The sequence below is a fragment of the Vombatus ursinus genome, unplaced genomic scaffold (assembly GCF_900497805.2).
Source record: "Vombatus ursinus unplaced genomic scaffold, bare-nosed wombat genome assembly UNPS02012602.1, whole genome shotgun sequence".
Classification (NCBI taxonomy): Eukaryota; Metazoa; Chordata; class Mammalia; order Diprotodontia; family Vombatidae; genus Vombatus; species Vombatus ursinus.
In genome coordinates, this window is record NW_020952380.1 from 1,933,539 (window position 1) to 1,955,098 (window position 21,560).

The 21,560-nt window shown below is 37.6% G+C and overlaps 1 protein-coding gene across 3 annotated transcripts in view; it reads right to left on the reverse strand.

Moving 5' to 3' along the window:
* The window catches only part of PLEKHG1 (pleckstrin homology and RhoGEF domain containing G1), a 272,236-nt gene that overhangs the window by 6,943 nt on the left and 243,733 nt on the right, over nucleotides 1–21,560 (reverse strand). For all 3 annotated transcript variants that reach the window (XM_027857998.1, XM_027857996.1, XM_027857997.1), the window contains 5 exons: nucleotides 20,425–20,458; nucleotides 16,441–16,536; nucleotides 12,527–12,565; nucleotides 11,687–11,709; nucleotides 6,809–8,492 (listed from right to left, as the gene is read on the reverse strand). In XM_027857998.1, the coding sequence (XP_027713799.1) occupies nucleotides 6,809–8,492; nucleotides 11,687–11,709; nucleotides 12,527–12,565; nucleotides 16,441–16,536; nucleotides 20,425–20,458 (1,876 nt within the window). The remainder of the gene's footprint in view (nucleotides 1–6,808; nucleotides 8,493–11,686; nucleotides 11,710–12,526; nucleotides 12,566–16,440; nucleotides 16,537–20,424; nucleotides 20,459–21,560) is intronic.

Genomic DNA, 21,560 nt, shown 5'->3' on the forward strand with positions numbered 1-21,560 from the left:
TTTTATTCCCTGAAAAGACAAAATAAAAAGTGGGAATTTGGCAGTGCAGTCAAAAGACAGAGGCTGCTCCAAAGTCCATATTGTTCAATCTGAAAGTGGCAATGTTTCACCAACCTTGTGAAACCTAATCCAGGGAAACTAAACCAAAATAAACTAAAGTACCAACTGATATTTGGCCAGACCTTACTCATTCTGATCGAGACAAAGACAATATAAGTTGGCTTTTAGGAGAGACAACCTGGGCCTTCCCAAAACATGGTACAATGATCAATTATTTTCAGAAAGCATCTGAGAAGTCCCATATTGTTATCCTTTCAAAGGATAAATAGGTAGTGAGGACATATTGAAAAGTTACTTTTGAACAGTTCCACTGTGAAAACATAACTATGAATACTTGCAAGAATAGTCAATTCTGGATTATCAAACATAAAAAGGAAGAAGTTAGTCTGAATTGTGGATAATACCAGAACTCATTAAATTTGGATCTGGAGTGCATTAGTAGATACACTGCTTCTCTGAGTCAGAAATATCCTATCCACTCCTCACTGCATAGCCATATCCTACCAGTCCATTTTTCATAAAGCTTCTCTGACTCAACTACTCCCTTCTGAATATATATCTTTGAAAATGCTCAATATTTGATGATATGTTCATATTAGTAACAACTCATCATGGATGGTTCTAATCTGTGTCAATGAGGGAAATGTGCAGACTGAAGAAATCACAATGTTAATTTAGAAGTATTATACTGTTAACAAAAGTTCATTTAAACATCCAAGTGAAATAAATTAAGTAAAAAGAAAATTGCTTAAAATCATGTAGCTTAAGGGAAGAAGCATTATACTGTTAATAAAAACAACATCTGTTAAGATTTTAAAAGCACAGAAATGTACAGCCTAACAGAGTAGAAAGAACAATGGACTGAGAGTCAAAAGCCTTGGACTCAAAGTTCCCAGCTCTGCCATCACCTCATTGTGAAAACTGGCCTAAATCATTTCACTTGTCTGGGCCTCAGTTCCCTCCTGCATAAATTGAGAGGCTGGAATTCGACATCAAAGATTCCTTCAAGCTCATTCTATGATTTCCATGTTACTTTTGTTAAAGTGACCAAAGGGTTCTACTCATTGATTAGTGATTCTGGTACAATACAAGGAAGTCAGCTATGGGCATGTCATTTCTGGTCTCTGGGGCTCAGTTTTCTTGTTCATAAAAATGAAGGAAGTGGACTCAGTGACATCTAAGATGATATTCCATCTCTACTCTTTGATAATGCAATGAATTAGTCTTTACTTGACTCTTTGGCCTCTTAGAACCTTACTTCCAAACTAGGAGATTATCAGTTACTCTAATTCGCATAGCATTTTATGGCAATTTGATATTATACTTATTTTATTTTTCATTCCACCAAGTCCCCAGGTATTGATCTCGCTGGATCACAATGTGGGCCTTTCTGACGATTTATACCACTTTTCCCAGAACCGTTAAACTTCTCATGTTCACATCTGAGTTACTCCCTAATTATTTATTAGAAAGGTTCATTTATGAAAACAAAAAGATGTCATCTGGAGTCACACCCAGGGTTCAGCAATAATTCTGCCTCGGACAATGTAAGAATCCTAGATAAAGAACCAGCAGGGACCTCAGAGGCCAATAGTCCAATACCCTCATTTTACAAACATGGAAACCAAGGCCTAGGGAGGCTAAAGCAATTTGCCTAAGGTTGAACAGGTAGCGATGGTCTGAGTTTGCATTTGAACACAGGTCCTTGGATTCCAGAGATGGCACCTTCTTCTAGAAGATTTGTATGAATTCCCTAATGTTGTCCTCAAAAATGTGGATTATGTAGAACAAATTGCTATTTTACAATATGAACCCTATTGTGGATGCATCCATGAATTTATGTAACTTTTCTAAAATCTATTGAATCTATTTTTGAATACATTTAATTATTTAAAAAAATTTATGTATTTCCAGCTGTGATGGAAACCTTCCAGTTCTAGTTACATGAAATGCTGGCTCTGGAATTTTTATAGGATTCAGATTCTGTCACTAACTAGCTATGTGACTTTGATCAAATTACTTATCCTTTCTGTCTTAGTGGTTTTGTTCTAAAAATGAGGGCATTGGACTAAATGATTTGAGGCTTCTAGCTCTAACATCCCATGACTTCATAATGTTTTTATTAGTCTCTTCTCCCCAACTAGATTATGTGCTTCTTGATCCCCCCCACTCCTATACAGGTATTCCAAAATCTTAGTGCAGTTTAAAGGTTTACTAGCTGAGACTTTTGAGATACCCTATATTTCTATGTCTCACAATATTTGACTTAGAGTCAGGAAGACCTGAGTTCAAATCCTCCCTCAGGTACTTATTAGCTAAATGGCCTTGGGAAAGTCACTTAACTTCTCTCTCAACTTCAGTTTACTTATTTGTAAAAATAAGGATAATAATAGCACCCACTTCACAGAATTGTTGTGAGAATTAAATGAAATAATATTTGTAAAGATCTTTGCTAGCTACATAGTTGGTGCTGAAGAAATAGCTACTGATTACTCAGATGTTTTGAGGAGGGACATCAAACATGCCTCTCCCTTTTCTGAGGTCAATATTAAAATTAATTTGAATTTCCTCAGTATGTACCACTTAATGGCAACAAAAATCTTAGAAACATATTGCATGAAGAACAGAGGGAAGTCAGCTTCTGGTAAAAAAATAACCTAAAGATAAAGTGTCAAGGAGATTGATTATATAATTGCATAAAGTTCTTTTTAGCTCTAAAATTCTATGAGAACTAAGAGTTGTCTTTATAGAAAATTTTGAGTTTGGGAATAAGGTGACCCACCAAGTAGAAAACATAGTCTAAGAATTTGGTTTCCTAACCATATCTGATGAGAAGCTATGAATAGACCCATTGTCACCCTACATGAGAGACAAGTTACAGAAAGATAGAGGTATCTCAGAGAGATGGCCAAATTGTCTCCTTTACAAAAAGCTAGGATGCCAATATGTGGATTAGGGTTCCTCCTATTTCTAGTAGTTTTTCTATCTTATTGACTTAGACATAATGAGGAATTAACATGTATACACAGATACATACATACCTGTATGTACATGACGTGCATATATCTATATATCTATATATATCAGATATACAGTATCATTAAAATAATAGGAGTAATGCCTGGATTATTCATTGGTATTTTTTTTCCTCTTTGCTGATAAGAATTCTTGGAATTCTGGAGAAGAATTTCATGTCACCCTTGTTAAAACAGGTACAAAGACAGGGGATAAGATGACTGAAGTAATGTCATTAGAGTCAACATTTTTTTGTGTCTAAGTTTAGAAAGATATCTAGGATGAGGTTTGACTTTTTACTGTGAGATGACTCCTTCAATTGACATAGGGTTTTCCCCCACATGAGCTATCATAGGAATGATAATTCAAAGGTATCCTTTGCCTCAAAGGATCCCAGGAGGCCTGAGTGCTACAAGGCTGCCAGCATGCTACAAATATGTTCTAAAAATATGGGAAGGAATGGACCTGCTTGGGTGACTTTTAGGCGAAAACCTGCCCTAGGCCCTATAGACCCAGGCTAGGCATTCAATAAAGATGTTCGAGAGTTTCGGCCGGGGGATAGTGTGCTCCTCCTTCTGCACAACAGCGAGAGCAAGCTCCGGGCAAAGTGGCAAGGCCCATACGAAGTAGTCTGGAGAATCGGTCCAGTCGATTACGAGTTCCTGTGCCCAGATAAACAAGAAAGAGAAAAGGATTCATCATGTCAACTTGTTGAAACCCTAATGGGCACAGGAAGCTCTTTTGATTCACCCAGACGGAGGAGGCGAGGATTTAGGTCGTCAGGTCCAAGAGATGGCAGGCCCTAAGGACGTGCCCACATCAGGCAGCAATGGAAAACACAGAGCTCTCAGGAAGATTTTGAAGATGTCTTCTCTTTGTTGGGGAGAACGTCGGTAGTAGCCCACCATGTCAAAATGGACCCAGACACATATCTGGCAAAAAGATCCTACAGGATCCCCAAAGAAGATACCAAGAGGAAAAAGAATCACTAGATTAATATTAAAAAGGGTATAGGAGAAATTTACAAGTGGCCGCTGTGGTGCTAATGGCTTAGTTTCTTAATCCTTCAGGATAGAAATCTCACGTTTTAATAGGTATTCCCTTCTCAGAGAGTAGGGTACAGGACATTGCTATTTTTCACTCAATCAACTTCTATTGTTAGATACCATTAATACTATCTCAGAGGGCAGCATTACCTTCTCTATTATTCTGGAATGCTCAGGTAATGCAACTCTCTGCCATCAGCCCAAAGTTAATGGCTATATTACCATAGCACAGTTCTCTTTTTGGTCACCATTTCTTACCTAGATCTGTGTGTAGAACTCAGTTATTTTCTCTCTGTATGTAAATGAATTGTTTTCTGTTACCACTATATATGGAAAAGAGAAATCAGATGTAACTAAGTAGGTAGGTGTAGACTCATCTGGTAAGAAAAGCCTCTGAGAGGTCACCCAATCTCTGGGACCAAAGGTTCAGTGGCTGCACTTAAACAATCTATGACAAGTAACTTCTTCTAAAAATTTTACCACCTTCTTTGTATCTTGCACTTCTCAGGTCACAAAATCCTTCCATATATATTGTCTCATTTGAGCCTCACAACATCTTCTAAGGTTGGTAGGTGAGTTATTAATATTCTTTATGTTCCTGATTTGCACAGGCTAGGCTGAGGCTCAGAGTGGTTGAGTGACTTCCCAAAGGTCACACAGTTAATAAGTGTCACTTGAACCCAGGTATTCTATTATTCTAATTCTCTCTTCCATTCTGTCAGGCTTCTTTTAGGAATCTCTAACAAGGTCAATCAATAACATTCCTTCATTATAGCCCCTCCAGGGTTCTTACAATCTTAACTACCAAGGAAATTCTTCCTTGTGTCTAGCAGTAAAAATCAGCAGGCATCTGATAAGACCTAAATCTTCTAAACAGCTGATGGACTGATTCAGAAACTCCCACTCTCACTCCTCTGCCCCCCCCCCAAAAGAGACAAACAGAAACAAATCTCCAAGAAAAAATATTGATGAGACCAATATGGTCAAATCTTCTACATCACTAAGAAGCAGTTTTTGGGAAGCCTATCTAAATTAGCCACTATTTCTGAAAATTGACATTTTTGTTTGGGGAGCATGACAATTTTTTCTCAGAAATCCTAGGGTACTGAAAAATACCCTGTGCTTTATTCAAACAGATGCTCTACCACTGAAATGTGGTCTGAAGAGTTACTGTGAAGTTTTGACCTTAAAAAAACCTAATGAAAAAATAGGTAGTTCTCTAATAAGAGAATCATTCAAGTCTCTGGCACCAGCTTTGCCAAAAAAAAAAAAATGTACACAGTGTCCTATTTCAGACTCACCCCACCCCACCCCACAAGAAGTCTTATGGAAAAGTTTTATTAAAGACATTTTAAAATGCTTTATTGCTGTCTTGGGCTTTTTATCCTTTATACCACAGCTATGTCTACCCACTTCAAGACTGAACCCTTCTCCACGTGACAGAGAAAAACAACTAAGCAAAAACACCTAATACAGAAGTCAACTGCCAACATACTGTCCTGTAGTAACCCAGCTTCACTGCTATGATGGAGAAGGCAGGAAGAATTTTATTTTTTTGACAGCATATATAAGGGAGAGAAAAGATGGGTAGTTCTCCAATGAGAGAATCACTCAAATCCCTCCCATCAGCTTTGCCAAAAAAGCACGTGATAGGGAGTAGAAGAGCAGAGAACCAATTCAGTTGGATTATTACTATTTTTTTAAATTAAGTATTAAGTATTCATGAGGAATGAGAAGAGAAGACTAGTGGAACATGTGTGAGCAGAACAATTGGGAAGATCTGAGAAAAGATGCTTATGTTGAGTCATTATTAGGGTAACTAAGCATTTTGGTTTGAGATACATTCCCACCACTATATTCCTCTCCTAAAACTCCAAAGTTTATCTCAATTATAAGAATCCTCTAAACATATTGACACCCAGGAATCAAATCCTAAATTTGTTTGTTTCATTGCTTGTATTTCCCATAGTTCATAGTCACTCAGAGAGGGAATCTTTATTGACAAGAAATGTTACAAGGAGTAACCTCTAGTTTTCTTTTCATTTTTCTTGATATGACAACTATATTACTAAGTTGCACTATCAATGACAAATTCTTAAATCATTGGATATATAGAGATGATAATCTTATCAGCCTAAATCTTGCTATAATTTGGAATCCACTTTACTGCATCAGTGATTTATGGAGACAGATACCACAGTTTCTCCAGCAGTTGGGCACCACTACCTATGAAATCAAAGTGTTCAACAACAGGAGAACATGACCAGAGGTGTGCATGTTTTTTTTAAGGCAATTGGGGTTAAGTGACTTGCCCAGGGTCACACAGCTAGTAAGTGTCAAGTGTTTGGTCTGAGTCTGGATTTGAACTCAGGTCCTCCTGACTTCAGGGCCAGTGCTCTATCCACTGCGCCACCTAGCGGCCCCTAAATGCCAAGCATATTTTCAGTTAGACAATGGGGTTAAGTGACTTGCCCAGGTTACACAGCTAGTAAGTGTTATGTGTCTAAGGCTGGATTTGAACTCAGGTCCTCCTGAATCCAGGGCCAGTGCTCTATCCACTGAGCCACTATGCTGCCGGGAGGTGTGCATTTTTTTTAAGGTCATGTAGACGCCTTTTTGAAATTCAAATTCATTTAAACATACATCTTGTTCTCAAGAGAAAAAAAAAGAAAATATTTTCAACATACCAATGGCAGGACCTCCTTGCTTCTTCTCCTCCAATATGGCTGCAAGATCTTTGTGTCTTGACTTATGTGGCTGACCGGCTGTTTGTTCTCCCTCTGGACCTTTCGCTTTTAAAAGCTGATTAGCCCTCTTAATCTTCTGACTGTATTGTCTTGCCATCAGAAAAACTCTGCTTTTGGTTTTATCTGAACTGTTCATTCTTAGGTCTGAACTCTCAGGGTCTGTATGGGATAAACTGCTATTAATTGATTCACAAGGGCTTTCTATAGAAGGCATTTCACTGGCCAGAGAAAGTCTATTAAGATTCATTAATGAGTTTTCTTTGTAAAGCATATCTTCTTCAAAAGGGAGGTTGGTCCTGCTTAACCTCGTAGCTTTATTTTTTACAGGCTTAAGGAAACCAGGGTTTTCTGGCAGGGAGAGAGTAGATACTGCATAGTCTGTATCTTTACTGAGTTCAGGTGTGCTTCCAGCATGTAACCTTTCTTGAATATCATCTTTACTAACAGGAAATGCGGCAAGGAGGCGGTCTCTTGTTTTCTCTTCATTTTTCTTGATGTAGTTTTCCAAGTCATTCCAAATTTCATCTACTTCTTCTGACAGTTTGTCAGCTACAGACTTGTGAGATAGGGAATCAGAGTTCGAAGAATTGTATAGCAAACTTAAATAATCATTCTCCAAGGGACCATGACGGTAAGGTGTTTCATCTTCACTGAACTGGAGGCTCTCTTCAGAAACAAATGGGCGCAAACTATCACAACAGGCAAAGTCCGTCTCCAGACCTAAAAAGCTGCTCCGCTTTGCACATTTTAGGTAGTTGCATTTAAAATCCAGTAGCGGTGGATCTGGGAGCTGTATAGTGTCATATATATTTTCCTCAGTAATGTTCAGCTCATGCGAGCTTAAATTGGAGGCATTTCTACTGGAGAGGGTTTCATCTCTTTTTTCTGGTAGAGTGACATGATCTTGGCCTTCTTGCTTCTGGGGCGAAGCTAATAAGTCTGGACTGCTTTGATGGTGTACTCCTTGCACAGAATCCATGTTTGATCTCTGGGGAATATATTCAGGCCCATCCCTTTTGGTAAAACCCATCCGTTTTAAATCTTCATAACTTATATTATCATAGACATGGTCTATGTCAGGAAGGGGCAACTCTGTATCAAAGTAAGCCTTCCCATCACTTTCTGTTCTAGAACCTCTCTCTACCTCCCTCCGTGAAACATATTGAACATGCTCACTGTCTCTATTCCGTGCTTCTGGTAGACAAGAATTGCTTTCACCAGCACTGCTGGCCCGCCTGACAATCCTGTGACCAGCATTGGTGATCCCTGGATCCCTGGATTGCATCTGTCCCAAGTGCCAACTACAGGGTCGACTGGAACCATTACTCTCCTCACAGAGCCTGGTGGAATGCAAATCAGATGAAGATAATGATGGCAAAAACATATGGTAATCATCTTCATCCTCCTCATTCTCTTGAGGTGAGCGTCTACTGGGAAATAGGGCTTGCCTGATCTGGTGGTCAGTCCAGATGTTTCTCAGACCAGCACCACCACCTCCCAGGACATTCAAAAGGACTGGGTTATTTTGCTGAGAGGTCCGCTGTGCTGGGGGATTTCCTGCTGATGTAGAACGTGGAAGGTCTGTAATTAGTGATGAAGGTGCTTCTTCATCATCCTTGGAAATCTGAAAAAGATTTGAGATACAATTGAATGAAAGTAACAGGAAAAACAAAGTGCAATTTAAAAAATATTATTTATACTTAGTCTTCTCAATGGATTATAAACTCATTGAGCTCAGGGACTGGCTTGTATTTCTTTGTATCCTTCACAGTACCCTATAGGCCCTGCAAGCAGTAGGCACTATCTATTGCTTTTAGTTGAATTGAAAACATTTTAAATAACCTCTAGGACAGTATCATTAGGGAGAATTTAGGTTAAGTTTATATATTGTTCAGTTGAGAATTTGGTCTTAACCCAGGAACATCTAATATTCATTCAATACTTCTCTACTTTTTGACATTTTCAACAACATGGCTAGTTAATCTTTTTCTACTTCCTTTTGAGTCTTATTGGGAATTTTGTTGCATGCCCCATGGGAAGAAAGAAGATTAGACTATTACTAATGAATAATTATTTTTAATGAACTTTTGAATCCTTGGTAAAAGCAAATAAAGCTGTAGGGGCAAGGAGTAGAATTTATGTGTTGAGAAGAAAGCCCACATGCTCTCCTGTTTCCTCCTTATCATCTGTATTTATCTGTTTAATAGCCTCAAAGCTGAGACTTTAATCCTGATTACTGCTATAGGCTAGTTCAAGAAATGGTTGAAATAGATTATCTAGGGGCAGCTAGGTGTGCAGTGGATAGAGCACAGGCCCTGGAGTCAGGAGGACTTGAGTTCAAATAGGGCCTCAGACCAAACACTTGACACTTACTAGCTGTGTGACCCTGGGCAAGTCACTTAACCCCAGTTGTCTTAAAAAAAAAAAAGAAAAAAAGAAAAAAATGAAATAGATTATCTAGGGTGCTTTCATCAAATAAACTATCTCTGTGATGCCCTTCCCCCCCAAAAAAATCCTGAGAAGGACATTATGTGAGTCAATAACCATTTTTTTTATTGTTATTTAGTAATTTTTTCTGTCATGTCCGACTCTCTGTGATCCCATTTGGAGTTCTGGCAAAAATACTGCCATTTCCTTCTCCACAATAGGCATTTATTAAAGATCTACTACATTTCAGGCAATGTGCTAAGTGCTAGGGATACAAAGAAAGGCAAAAAACAATTCCTGCCCTCAAGGAACTCACAGTTTAATGAGGGAGACAACATGCAAACAGCTAAGTACAAACAAGCTATATATGGGATAAATAGGAAAAAAGAGAAGAGGGATTGGGAAAGGCTTCCTGTAGAAGATGGGATTTGAAGGAAGCCAGGGAAGTCAGGAGGTAGAGATAAGGAGGGGGAGAGTTCTAGGTTTAGGGGGAGAGTGAGTGAAAATGTTGGGAGCCAAGAAATGGAGTATCTTGTTCCAGGAAGAGCAAGGAAGCCAATGTCACTGAATAAAGAGTATGTGGAAGGAGAAGAGGTAAGAAGATGGGAAAGGTAGGTGGGGAGGCTAAGTGATGAATAGCTTTGAACACCAATAGAGGATTTTTGTATTTGATGCTATGGTAGTGAGAAAGATTAGACTGTTACTAATGAATAGTTATATTATGTGATGATCCTGATTGGCTGCCTGAGGAGAACAGCTTTCCTTCCATACAAATCTGCTTAAAAAAAAATAAAGTGGAGAAATAATCATATCATCATAAAATAGGTCTTTATTTTTTTAAAGGCTCACAGCAATTAGATTTTCAATGTGATCAATATATAAAAATCTTGAATAAATTAAAATATATAGCACTCTCTTGATCTTGGGAGTGTTGAGCTGTAGTAGTCTAAACCAAAAGAGGATCCACACTAGATCTGGCATTAATATGGTGAGCCTCCAGGAGTGAAAGGCCACCAGTTTGCCTAAGGAAGGAAGAAAAGGCCAAGGTCAGAAACTAAGCAGGTCAAAGTGCCTTTATTGTTCAGAGTGGAACTGGGTTCCTAAGTAGTAGCTGCTTAGACTTGGAGTCTAAGCTAGAAAGAAAGACCTAGTCTTAAAAATAATAAAGTAAAATAATAAAAAAATAGATTGTGTTAAGCAGAAGAAAGAACTAGTTATAATATCCTTATATCAGGAGTATAGATAATTTTTTTTAAAAGGACAAAAGAGCTTGTACAACTTACATTTAAATTTGAACAACACAGAAGTCACAAACAAAGTTTCCAAGGGTTCTTTAATCAACTAAATTTCTCTTCAGTCATAATGGGATTAACAATTCTAGATTATATATGCATGAGATAGTCAGTAGATGGAACAGCAGTAACAACTTTGAATTTGCAACTTCCAATTTTTACACTGAAGAGATAGCAATCTCCCCTACTCCTAAATGCCTTTTCTAAGACGAGAAACTTAAAGTAATATGATGTCATGTCTTTATCTCACACTTCCTCATAGCCCAAATGGCAGCAACAGGAACTTGTCTCCAGAAGGTGGTTCCACAGCACTAGGAATATGCAAAGACTTCAAGTTTTTTTGAATGGACACACTTTTTCAATGTGGTGAATCACATAAGCTTTTTTTCTGAAATAAAGCAGCCACTAACTAGAGTGCACTGTGGGATATACTACAGGAATGCAGTCATGGTGGCTCCTAGAACTTGGGAGTAGTGAGAAGGGTATACAAAGATGGTTAAAGGACATGGGGGAGATACAGGGCAGAAGACAGGGAAGGAGGATAAGAAGGGAAGAAGGGAGGGAGGAAGGAAGGAAGAAAAGAAGGAAGGAATGGAAAGAGGTTTAGGGAGAAAGGAAGGGAGAGAGGGAGGGAGGGAGGAACGAAAGGAAGAAAGGGAGGGAGAAATGAAGGAAGGAAGGGAGGGAGGGAGAGAGGGAGGAGGAAGTAAGAAAGGAAATAAGAATTTATTATGTGCCTATTATGTGCCAGGTACTGTGATAAGTACTTAACAAATATTATCTCATTTGATCCTCACAACAAACCTGAGAGGTAGGTGCTATTATCCTCATTTTAGAGGAGAGGAAACTGAGACAGACAGTGGTTAAGTGATTTTGCTCAGGGTCACACAGATAGTAGGTGTCTAAAATTGGATTTGAACTCAGCTTTTCCTGAGTTCAGACCCAGGTCTCTATCCATTGCACCACCTAATTCTTTGCTTGGAACAACTTTAAAGGCAAACATCTTGTTTACTGTGAAGGTAATATTGTACCCAAGCTAGGGCTTGGGTGTATGAAGTAAACATTACACAAAGCAAACCTGAAATGTAACAAGTCTTACCTTTTGTATATCTTGTGTTGTTTCTGGGGAAAAATTTTTAGAAATTAATAATTCAGTAACTAATATATATTAACAAATATTAATTAGGCTATAGATGTATTTAATTATTACTCCTTTTATCACCCCCTGGCACCCAGCAAGGTCCTTTAAACAAACATTTCTGGAAATATCTCAGTGACCCTGGTAATAAAGCCTATACCATATAGTGTACCATAAACATTAAGTTAAGCATCCTCAGGAATCCTGAATTTTTTTCCTGACTGGTTAAGCGTATATCAACTTTTCTTTTTAAAGTAATCATGGCATAGTGGAGAGAAAGTTGGCCTAGAAACCAAGAGGACCTAAGGTTTAAGTCTTGCTTTTAACAAATACTGGCTGTGAGACCCTGGGCAAGTCACTCAGCTTCTCAGATTTCTGAATAACTCTCTAAGGTTCTAAGGCGAAAGGAAACTTCTGACCTGTATTGGTACAGTTTCCTCTTCTGGGAGGTCTCTGTACACCAAAGAAATTCACAGGTCCTGTCTCTATACCTAAAATGGGAGGCAGCATGGCATGGCCAATTGAGAGCCAGCTTTGGAGTCAGGAATACCCAGGTTTAAGTCTTCCCTCATAAATACTAATTACATGATATTGAGCACATTAATTACTCTCTCAGTGTCCCAGACACCTCACTAAGTCAATGAATTACAAATAAGGAACTGATATGAACTGTTGAGGGGAGGTTATATACCCAGAGTTCCCCGAGCAGATGAAATTACAGGTCTGGACCAAAAAAATTTAAAAAAAAACTTAAAACAAAAAACTTAAGAATAAATATAATAGCTATACTTTCTGACTCACCACTGGATTTCAAAACCTTATGCACTCTAGAGGAAGGTTCTGGAAAAAAAAAGCCATTATCACTTTCATGAAAAACTCAAATAATGTTTTAGAAAAAGTAATCATTCAGCCATAGCATTGGTGTATTCTTATTTACCTGCATATCCAATCAATCAATAAACATTTATTAAGTATCTGCTACGTGCCAGGTACTATGCTAAGAGCCAAGAATACAAAAAGAAGCAAAAGACAGTCCCTGCCCTCAAGGAGCTTTCAATATAAGGGAGGAGACAATAAAACATAAATAAAAACACACATACACATACACACACACACACACAGACACACACACACACACATATATACAAACATATACACACACATGCACACACACACAGAGTGGACATAAGCTCTGCAATGTCTATACTAACCAACTAAATATGCTAAAGCTTTCCTTTTTCACAGTGGAACCAGATAATGGAGTAGCATAACAACTAGCCATGTAGGACTTCTAAAACTCAGGGCTGCTTGACATACCAGTGATCCTTTGCAGTGAACTTAAAGATGCCTGCAACTGCTGAAACCAGTCTTGACCAGCTCAGAGAGAGCAGCAGACATTTTGGTTCCTAACTTATCTAAAGAGCAGCAGAAATCTTGGTTTCTGACTTATCTAAAGAGCAGCAAATATCCTGCTTCCTGATTTGTTGTGTTGCAGATGTCTTCTCCCTGGACCTTCACTGCCCTGACTCCCCCATATACTGTATTTCTCCTTTAAGCCTTTACTTATCCATGAATACCTCAAATAGTCATAAATACCTCAAATTTGTAAAAATACCTCACCCTTTTCCTACTCCACTTTGAGCAGTTGAGAACTTGTATCTCTGCTCCAGCTTGCAAGCTACTTCTTCTCAGGCAATAAATGCAGTTATGATCTTTGTAAACTGGGATCGGACTCTGGCTCATTCTAGGTCCCCCTTTTTGAACCTGGGGTTTCTTCTGTTTTAGTAGTTCACAAGAGTATTGATTTTAACACCACACACACACACACACATACACACACACACACACACACAAACAAGCTATATACAGTCTAAAGAGCAAAGAAGTAGCAGAGGGAAGGTATTATAATTAAAAGGGCTGCTTGGAAACATTTAACAATAACCCACATCTAACTTTGGCAGAAATGTGAAATAAATGTCAAACCCTGAAGCCAGTCAGCTTTGTCCACAGCAGATGTGTAAAACGCTAAATCATTTCACTCAGCACACCAAGAACTCAAAATAAAGAGACCACAGAACCCTAGAGCTCCAGAGGACATCAGGAAATGTCCTCCTAGGTCAGCAAATGATGAATACTCAAATGACCTTCAGGATCCAATTTAATTGATTTTCTTTACTATGATGAATCACTGATTGAGTAAATGTGGCCACCCTCAACATATTATTTGTTAAGCACACATGCTTATTATTCCATGTTATATAACACAATCTTTAGTTGTATACATTTCTGTCTATTAATAGCCCTTCACAATCTTGTTTTGACATATCTTTTCAGACTGATTTCATTTTACTCTCTCTCATATTCTCTGTGCTTACAGCTGAATCAGTCTACTCACTGTTCCCATACAAAATACTCCTCCATACCTTTGCACAGGCTGCTTCCACTTGCCTGGAATGCTCTCCCCCACTCACCTCTGCTTCTAGGAACCCCAGCTCTTTTCAAGACTGAGCTTCTATCACCTTCTCCAGGAGGCTCCCAGTTGTTAGTATTTAGTCCATCTTTTGTCTCAATTCTTACCTAGCCCCTAGTCATTGAATGGGTGTTGCCTCAGACAAACTGAGCCTTGGGAAAGACCTTCATTTAGAAAGGCCAAGGTCACCCACTGCATCCTGGGTCACTGCCAGTTGTCTTGACTCTGGAGGAGAGACTGAGGCTTTGTGCAGCTGTGCCTCACTAAAATCCAATTAAATTCAATTCATGAGCCAGTCAAGACATCACTCTGGTGATATCACTGGTACTCTTCCAGAATGAAGGATGAACAACAACAATTTGTAAGCATGTTGTATTTACTTATCTGTGTATATGTTTGGGGATGTTTTGTTTTGTCTTTATATCCCCAAACACCTCATAAAGTGATTGATAAATATCAAAGGGGCCTTTGTATATCCTGCTTCTCAGATTTACCTGCCTGATATTTCAAACTGACCAAGAATTAGAAGGAGTTAAGAAAAAATGTCTAGACTGACTTGTAGAGAGACTACACTTGGGAATTGCAAGGAAATTTATGACTTTTAAAACTGAAAGGGGCTATCGTCACCTGGGATCCCTATAGCAACTACATTCTGAGTGATCTGGTGACTTGGCAGATGAAGATGGTTCCCTTAACTGGTGCTGTGTTGGAAAGAATACTAGACTTAAAAAGCAGGGGAAAAAAGTTAAGTTAATAAGTCGTTCTGTAAGTAAGCAGATTGGGGTAGATTTTTAAGATAATTTAAGTAAATTAATTGTTTATTTTTCAAAAGGTTGTACAAATGTGTGTACAAATTATATTTCTTAATTTGATTACACTTCCAACTTATCCCTATGAAACACAACACTGTTGAGGAAAAGGGGAGGAATGCAACTTAATTTTTTAGGTAGATTACATAAAATACTTAGCTCATCACACTTGCAATGGTACCATGAAGGCAGGTTTTTAATTTTCAAGTTATTTAAAAAAAAAAGCTTTGATGCCTCCTCCCCATCGTGGATGAGATGGGAGACAATAGACACAGAAAACTGCATAGAATGATGTCAGACTAGGATGTTTAGTTTGACTGAAATTGTTTCTCCCTCAGACTTTTTTGTTCTTTGTTATTAGGTTTGACTTCATGAGCTGGGGAAGGGAGAGGGAAGATATTCAGAAACGAATTTTTAAAAGTTGGTATAAAGAAGTCATTTAAGAAGTTAATATAAAAACAAAAGACATCAATAAAAATTAAAAATAAAAATATTGAATATACTTCTTAAAATTTTAGGAGGATGAATTCATTTCTTTTAAGTCCAAAATATACTTACACCCTGATAGGAGCCTTCTACTTTAGAGAGTTTTAGGTACTCACCATCTCATGAGAATGGGTAATAACCTGGCTCTAAGAATTTCATTAAAATGCTGGCTAGCAAATAAGTGTGCTTAAAAAAACTTCTGTATCTATTTGCATATTTTCCATCTATCCTGATATCATCTCTTCGACATCTACCATTTGAAATGTTGGCTACCATTCTGAATTAATGATAGATGAGTACTGGGCAAGAAGAAGGAAAGCTATCAACTAACAGTTATTTCTAAACTTTAGACTCTTTGTTTAGGAAGACTCCAAGATCTTGAATATAAAGTATGTTAAAAGCAAAGTTACTACCAATGAATATAACATGATTCTTAGCATTGGGCTCATATAACATGGTTCTTAGCATGAGGCTCTCAACTTCTTGGTTTCTGACTTTCAGGAATGCAACAAGTTCTTATGTGTTTCGAGAATAAGCACATTTGGTAGTGAAGGCCACATGGAAATGAGCTGTTCTCCATTCACACAAATAAAGTGGAATAAAGTCATCCATTCTGAAATTATTGCCAAAAAAACCCAAAGATAGATGCTGTTTATAGGCTTCTTAGAAGGCCAGGCTCACAGGAAGAAGACCAAAAAGCTTCTAGCTTTTTGGAGGTTAATTTATGAATTTCTCCAATTTATATTTTAAGATCTAATCTTGGCACTATTGTCTAGCTAGAATGACCATAGTTTCAAAGTCTGTAGGGTATAGATTCCTCTTGTACGAAAGACCAGGCCTTGCCCATTTGAAGGCCTTACCCCATGTAGGTGAGAGAGCTTCAGTTGATACTTCCTGCTTGCCTGTCACTGTGATAGATTGTGATATTAAAAAGTAAAATATGAATTTACCAGATTTTCTTCTCAGGCGATGGGGAGCAGTGCCTTCTTTCGAATAGGAAAATGCCTTCATTTCTTTCTCAGGACTGTAATAGAATCCTGGATGATCTGTAAGATACCCATATGTTTCAATTAGAATATAAGACTCTGAGATATACCAAATCACTGTCATCATTAATCTGCTGCAGGATTCCATGAGTTCATTCCTATTCCACAGACAAAGAAAAAGAGAAAACTGAAAATCAGTGGGTGGTTATTGTCTTTCACAGGGCTTTTCTATTTGTTCACAGTAGGCCTTTTAAGAACTTTACAGAGAATGCAAGCCCTGCAGGAAAAGTGATCACATATTTGGCTCCACTCCAAAACTTCCTGGAGAGTTCATTAAAATGGGCAAGGCACAAATGCCCATTCTACTGTAGCAGCTGGAAGCCGCTACAGGCCCCAGAGCACTCACAAACTCCACTTATACAAATAAGAAAACTTGTGGTTGATATTTAAAAAAGACTTTTACTGAGATGTTGGTTGGAATGAAGTATGGAAAAAAAGAGTCCTAGGACTGACAAACAGTAATGGTTCAAAAGTTGTCCTTCTGACTTTACTATTTTTGCCTATATAAATCTGCCTATACAAATCTATTTGTGCCTGGTACAAATCATTCATCCTGTCTCCCATGTTAGAAACTGTTCAAACATCTTGGAACCCTTCCTTCTTCCCTCTCATATATGAGGTCCTATTATTTAATTTAATGTATTTGTTTTTCTTTTAAAAATATTATTTATTTATTAACTTTTTTCTTTTTTAATTTTGAGCTCCAAATTCTCTCCCTTCTCTCCACCCTCCCTCAACCCATTGAGAGGGCAAGCAAAATGATATCAATTATACATGTGAAATAATGCAAAACATATTTCCATGTTAGCCATATCATAAAAAAAGGTAAAATTGATACTACCTGCCCATCTCTCCCATTTGCCCTTTCTTCTTTATCCCCACTGCCACCTCCCTGGACAATTGCAAAAACATATCTTGTCACCCTCTCCTGCCTCCCTGCCCCCCCACGTTGACATCCTTCATAAAACTGCTAGAATAATCTTTCTTCTATAGAGATCTGGTCATATCATCCCTCTGTCTAAATCTTCAGTAACTCCCTGCTGCCTGAGTAAAGTTGAAACTCCATTGTCTGGCATTTTAGACCTTCTCTTCTCTCTAATCTTGTATCATTCTATTTTACAAGCCTAATTTCAGACTCCTACCCTCCAGCCAAAATGGACTCTCCCTTCCTCTGTCTTAGATTCCTTTGGCCCTAAAGTCCAACTCAAATGTCATCTCTTTCATTAATGGCTCAGTTGGCCTTCTCTGAGTTTACACATAACTTCAATTCTGCACCCTTCTAATGCACTTGCCATATACTGTGTGCTATAGTTCTCTCTGTCCTATGCCTCCATGAGACAGTAAATTCCATGAGGGCTAGGAATTGTATCTTTTCTAATCTTTGTATCTTCTTAACATAACATTGTTCACTGCACATAGGAAGCACTTGGTACATGTTTCTTAAATGCTGCTGAATGTCCACCACCTGTGTGAAGATACTACACTAAATACAATGTTCAACAGCACCCTTATATCAAAGAGTAAGAAGTTTTAAGATATAGTCTCAAACCAGTATTTCCCCAACCAAACGTTACCATAAACTGGCAATATAGTATATTTGTATGTGTGTGTGTGTATATATATATATATATATGCACATGTATATATATGCAGACACATATATACATACACATATATACATGCATATATGTACAGTTATATGTATACATTCACATATATTATACATATAAAAAGTTTTCTATCTCAGTCTGTTTTACCTTTCTTATAGAGCTACCTTATAGCTCTACGGGGGATCAATATCTTGGGAAATGAGAGGAACAGAGAGAAAGGGAAGTTAGTTTTAAAAATACATATGTCTTAAAAAGACATAGCTAGGTGGCACAGAAGATAGAGTGCTGGACCTGGAGTTAGGAAAATCTGAGTTCAAATCTAGCCTCAGATACTTATAAGCTATGTGACCTTAGAAGGCATGTCACTTAACTATTTCCTCAATTGTAAAGTGGGGATGATAATAGCGTCTATCTTGTAGGGTTATTGTGAGGATCAAATGAGATAATATTTGTAAAGTGCTTAGTGTGGTGCCAGGTACATAGTAGGGACTTAATAAATGCCAATTCTCACCACCTCCTCAAAAGGGCCTTTGGTAAGAAAACTCTGGCATACTGGTATGTTAACCCTGGACTAGTGCCAATCCATGAAACAGTAATGAGAAAACATTACTCTAGAAATCACTACTTCAGACTCCTATGCCTCTTATCAGTTGCCAGGTTTTCCAAAGATATCATAAGTTTAGAGAGAGGTGTGAAGATAGATCTGCAAAGCTCTGAAATATGAGCCACTAGACACAAATGCAAATATAATGAACCGTGGGAATGAGGCAACCTATCCTATCATACCCAGAGCAAGGTACGTCAGGGCAACTGTCCTTAGGCTATGAAGTTCAAGACAGGTTAGGCAGAGGAAGTGACTTGGGCACACATTGTGGGGTCTACTAGAGAAAGACAGAGGCAACACCAATTGGAGCTTAAAAAAAAGACTTAAAGTGATTATATAAGCATAATTCAATCAACCTAGACTGGTTGGTTTTGCTGTCACCGTGACCTGTATCTCCTCTCTTCAAAGTTGCTCTTCATGTTTATTTTCAATATATTTCACCTGGTTAGAAATGGGTGGCACAGAGTACAATTTACTCTTATCCCACACCCAACCAGCACAGAACAATCAATGGGGAGTCTTGTTCTCAGATCTTTTCCACACTAAGGAGCTTAGACCAACAGAGATCTCAAAAATACATTGGATAATGACTGTGCTCATAAAACAAACTACTGATTTTTTGTAGAGGGATAATATGTAGCATGAAGAGGAACAAACTGATATAATGAAAAGAATACTGGCCTTTATAATCAGAAGACCTGGGTTTGAATCCAAATTCTACACCTTTAACTTTTTTTGAGTTACTTTGAGCAAGTGACTTATACTCTTTGGGCCTCAGTTTCCTTATCTGTAAAGTGGGTAAAATACGACTAGTACTACTTACCTAACAGGGTTGTTGTGAGGATCAAATATTATAATACATGTAAACCAGAAAGCAACATGTAAATACATGTCAGCTATTACGATGGTGGCAGGGGCATAAAAATAATTCCCGTAGAATAAAATAGTGTGATACCAATGCTTGGGATGAAGGCACTAGAAAGGTACAGTCATGACTAGAAAGTTTTAAATTTTCTACTTTCTCTCACAGTTAATCACAGTTAATTTTCTAAGGAAAGAAGAATCTGATATAGAGTTAAAGTTATACTTTAAAGAAAAAGATCTAACTAAGGGCTGAATCTGGGCTATGTGAGGAAGAGGTTTGAAAACAGGAGGGTGCCATGCTTGGTAGCCATTGAATTTTTATAGTGTGCCTACACAGAGTGAAATAGTAATGAGACAGCTGTCTAATTAGTAGGATTCTATAAAATCTAAATCTAAATAATTATCTAAATAAATTATAAATAATAATAAATATAAATATTAGAAAATAAATAATAAATAGTTATCTAAATAAAATCTAAATCTAAATAATTCAGCAGCACCCTCTACCCTACAAAAAAAGCGTACATTTTTCTTTAGGGCCCTTTAAATATTGCCTAAGTTGTTAACAAATAAAGGAATGGATACGGTTGGCTAGCCATCATCTGATTCACAGATAAACTGGAAATGAAAATGTTTGTTTTCAACTTTTTAGGCACAGACATAGGGCTTTATAGCCCTATCTGTCATCTCAGTGATTACAGAGCTACCGTTTTCTTCCTGTAGACATTCCATTGATTTTTAAAGCTATTGTACTTATTGAATTTTAACTTAATATGCTGGATGTTTTATTCTTACGAAAACAAAACTTACGAATGGCATCCATTTCCAGAATTGCTTGCTTGGCCTGAAAAACAGAAAATATGATCATTACCCTACTTGCTAATTTTTTGCTTCAGGTGCTAACCCTAATACAGACCTCAGTCCTATTGATTGTTTCATAAAGATCATATATTTATGTCTTTAAAAAAGTTACTTATGATAAGAATTTTACTGCAACCTTTATATATTAAAATCTCAACAAAATTACATAGTTTTGGAGGTTAAATATTAGGAATATTTATGTCTTTACACACAATGAAGATGGATTCAAATACTCTTGAGAGTCAAGGTATGGAAAAATATATAGTACATATATACAGTAATATGATATAATATAATATGATATAATATAATATGATATAATATGATATGATATGATATGATATAATATAATATAATATAATATAATATAATATAATATAATATAATATAATATAATATAATATATGTTCTACACAAATGATGGATCACTGTTGATTTTCCCCTTCCTCTGCTCTCCCTTTCTTTCTTCCCAAAGCCAAACATATTCCCTAGTATTATACTCCAGAGTTTTTGAGTATTTCTTTCCCTCTGGTAGAAGCATAGGCTGAATAGCTGTTGCCTCAGACAATCTGAGACCTGGAAAAGACCTTAGCTTAAAAAGGCCAAGGTCTCCCACCAAATCTGGGGCCGTTGCCAGTTTTCCTGACCTATGTCTTGCCACTGGACTCCAAAGACTCTGGAGGAGAGGGTGAGGCTGATGACCTTTTACAGCGCTGCCTCACTTAAGTCCAGTTCACTTGCAAGTCAAGACATCACCCTCCTGATGTCACTGGTCCTCTTCAAGAAGGAAGGACAAACAAGGTTGCAGAAAGAAATAGGAATTTGTGTTCTAGTTAAAAGGCAGTATGGGTGTATAAACCAAAGGACTTTGGGTTTAGAGTCAAAGGCCTGAACTGCTACTTAACTACATATATGACTTTCTGCAAGTCACTTAATCTCTGGGTCTCCTTTTCCTCCTTTATAAAATAATAAAGTTGAATTAGATCATTAGGGTCCCACCCAGTTTTAGTTTTCTCCTAATCAACACTGGTAGTAGTGACCCCACAAACAGCAATATTGGAGGGAGTTCTAGAATATTGTTTTCT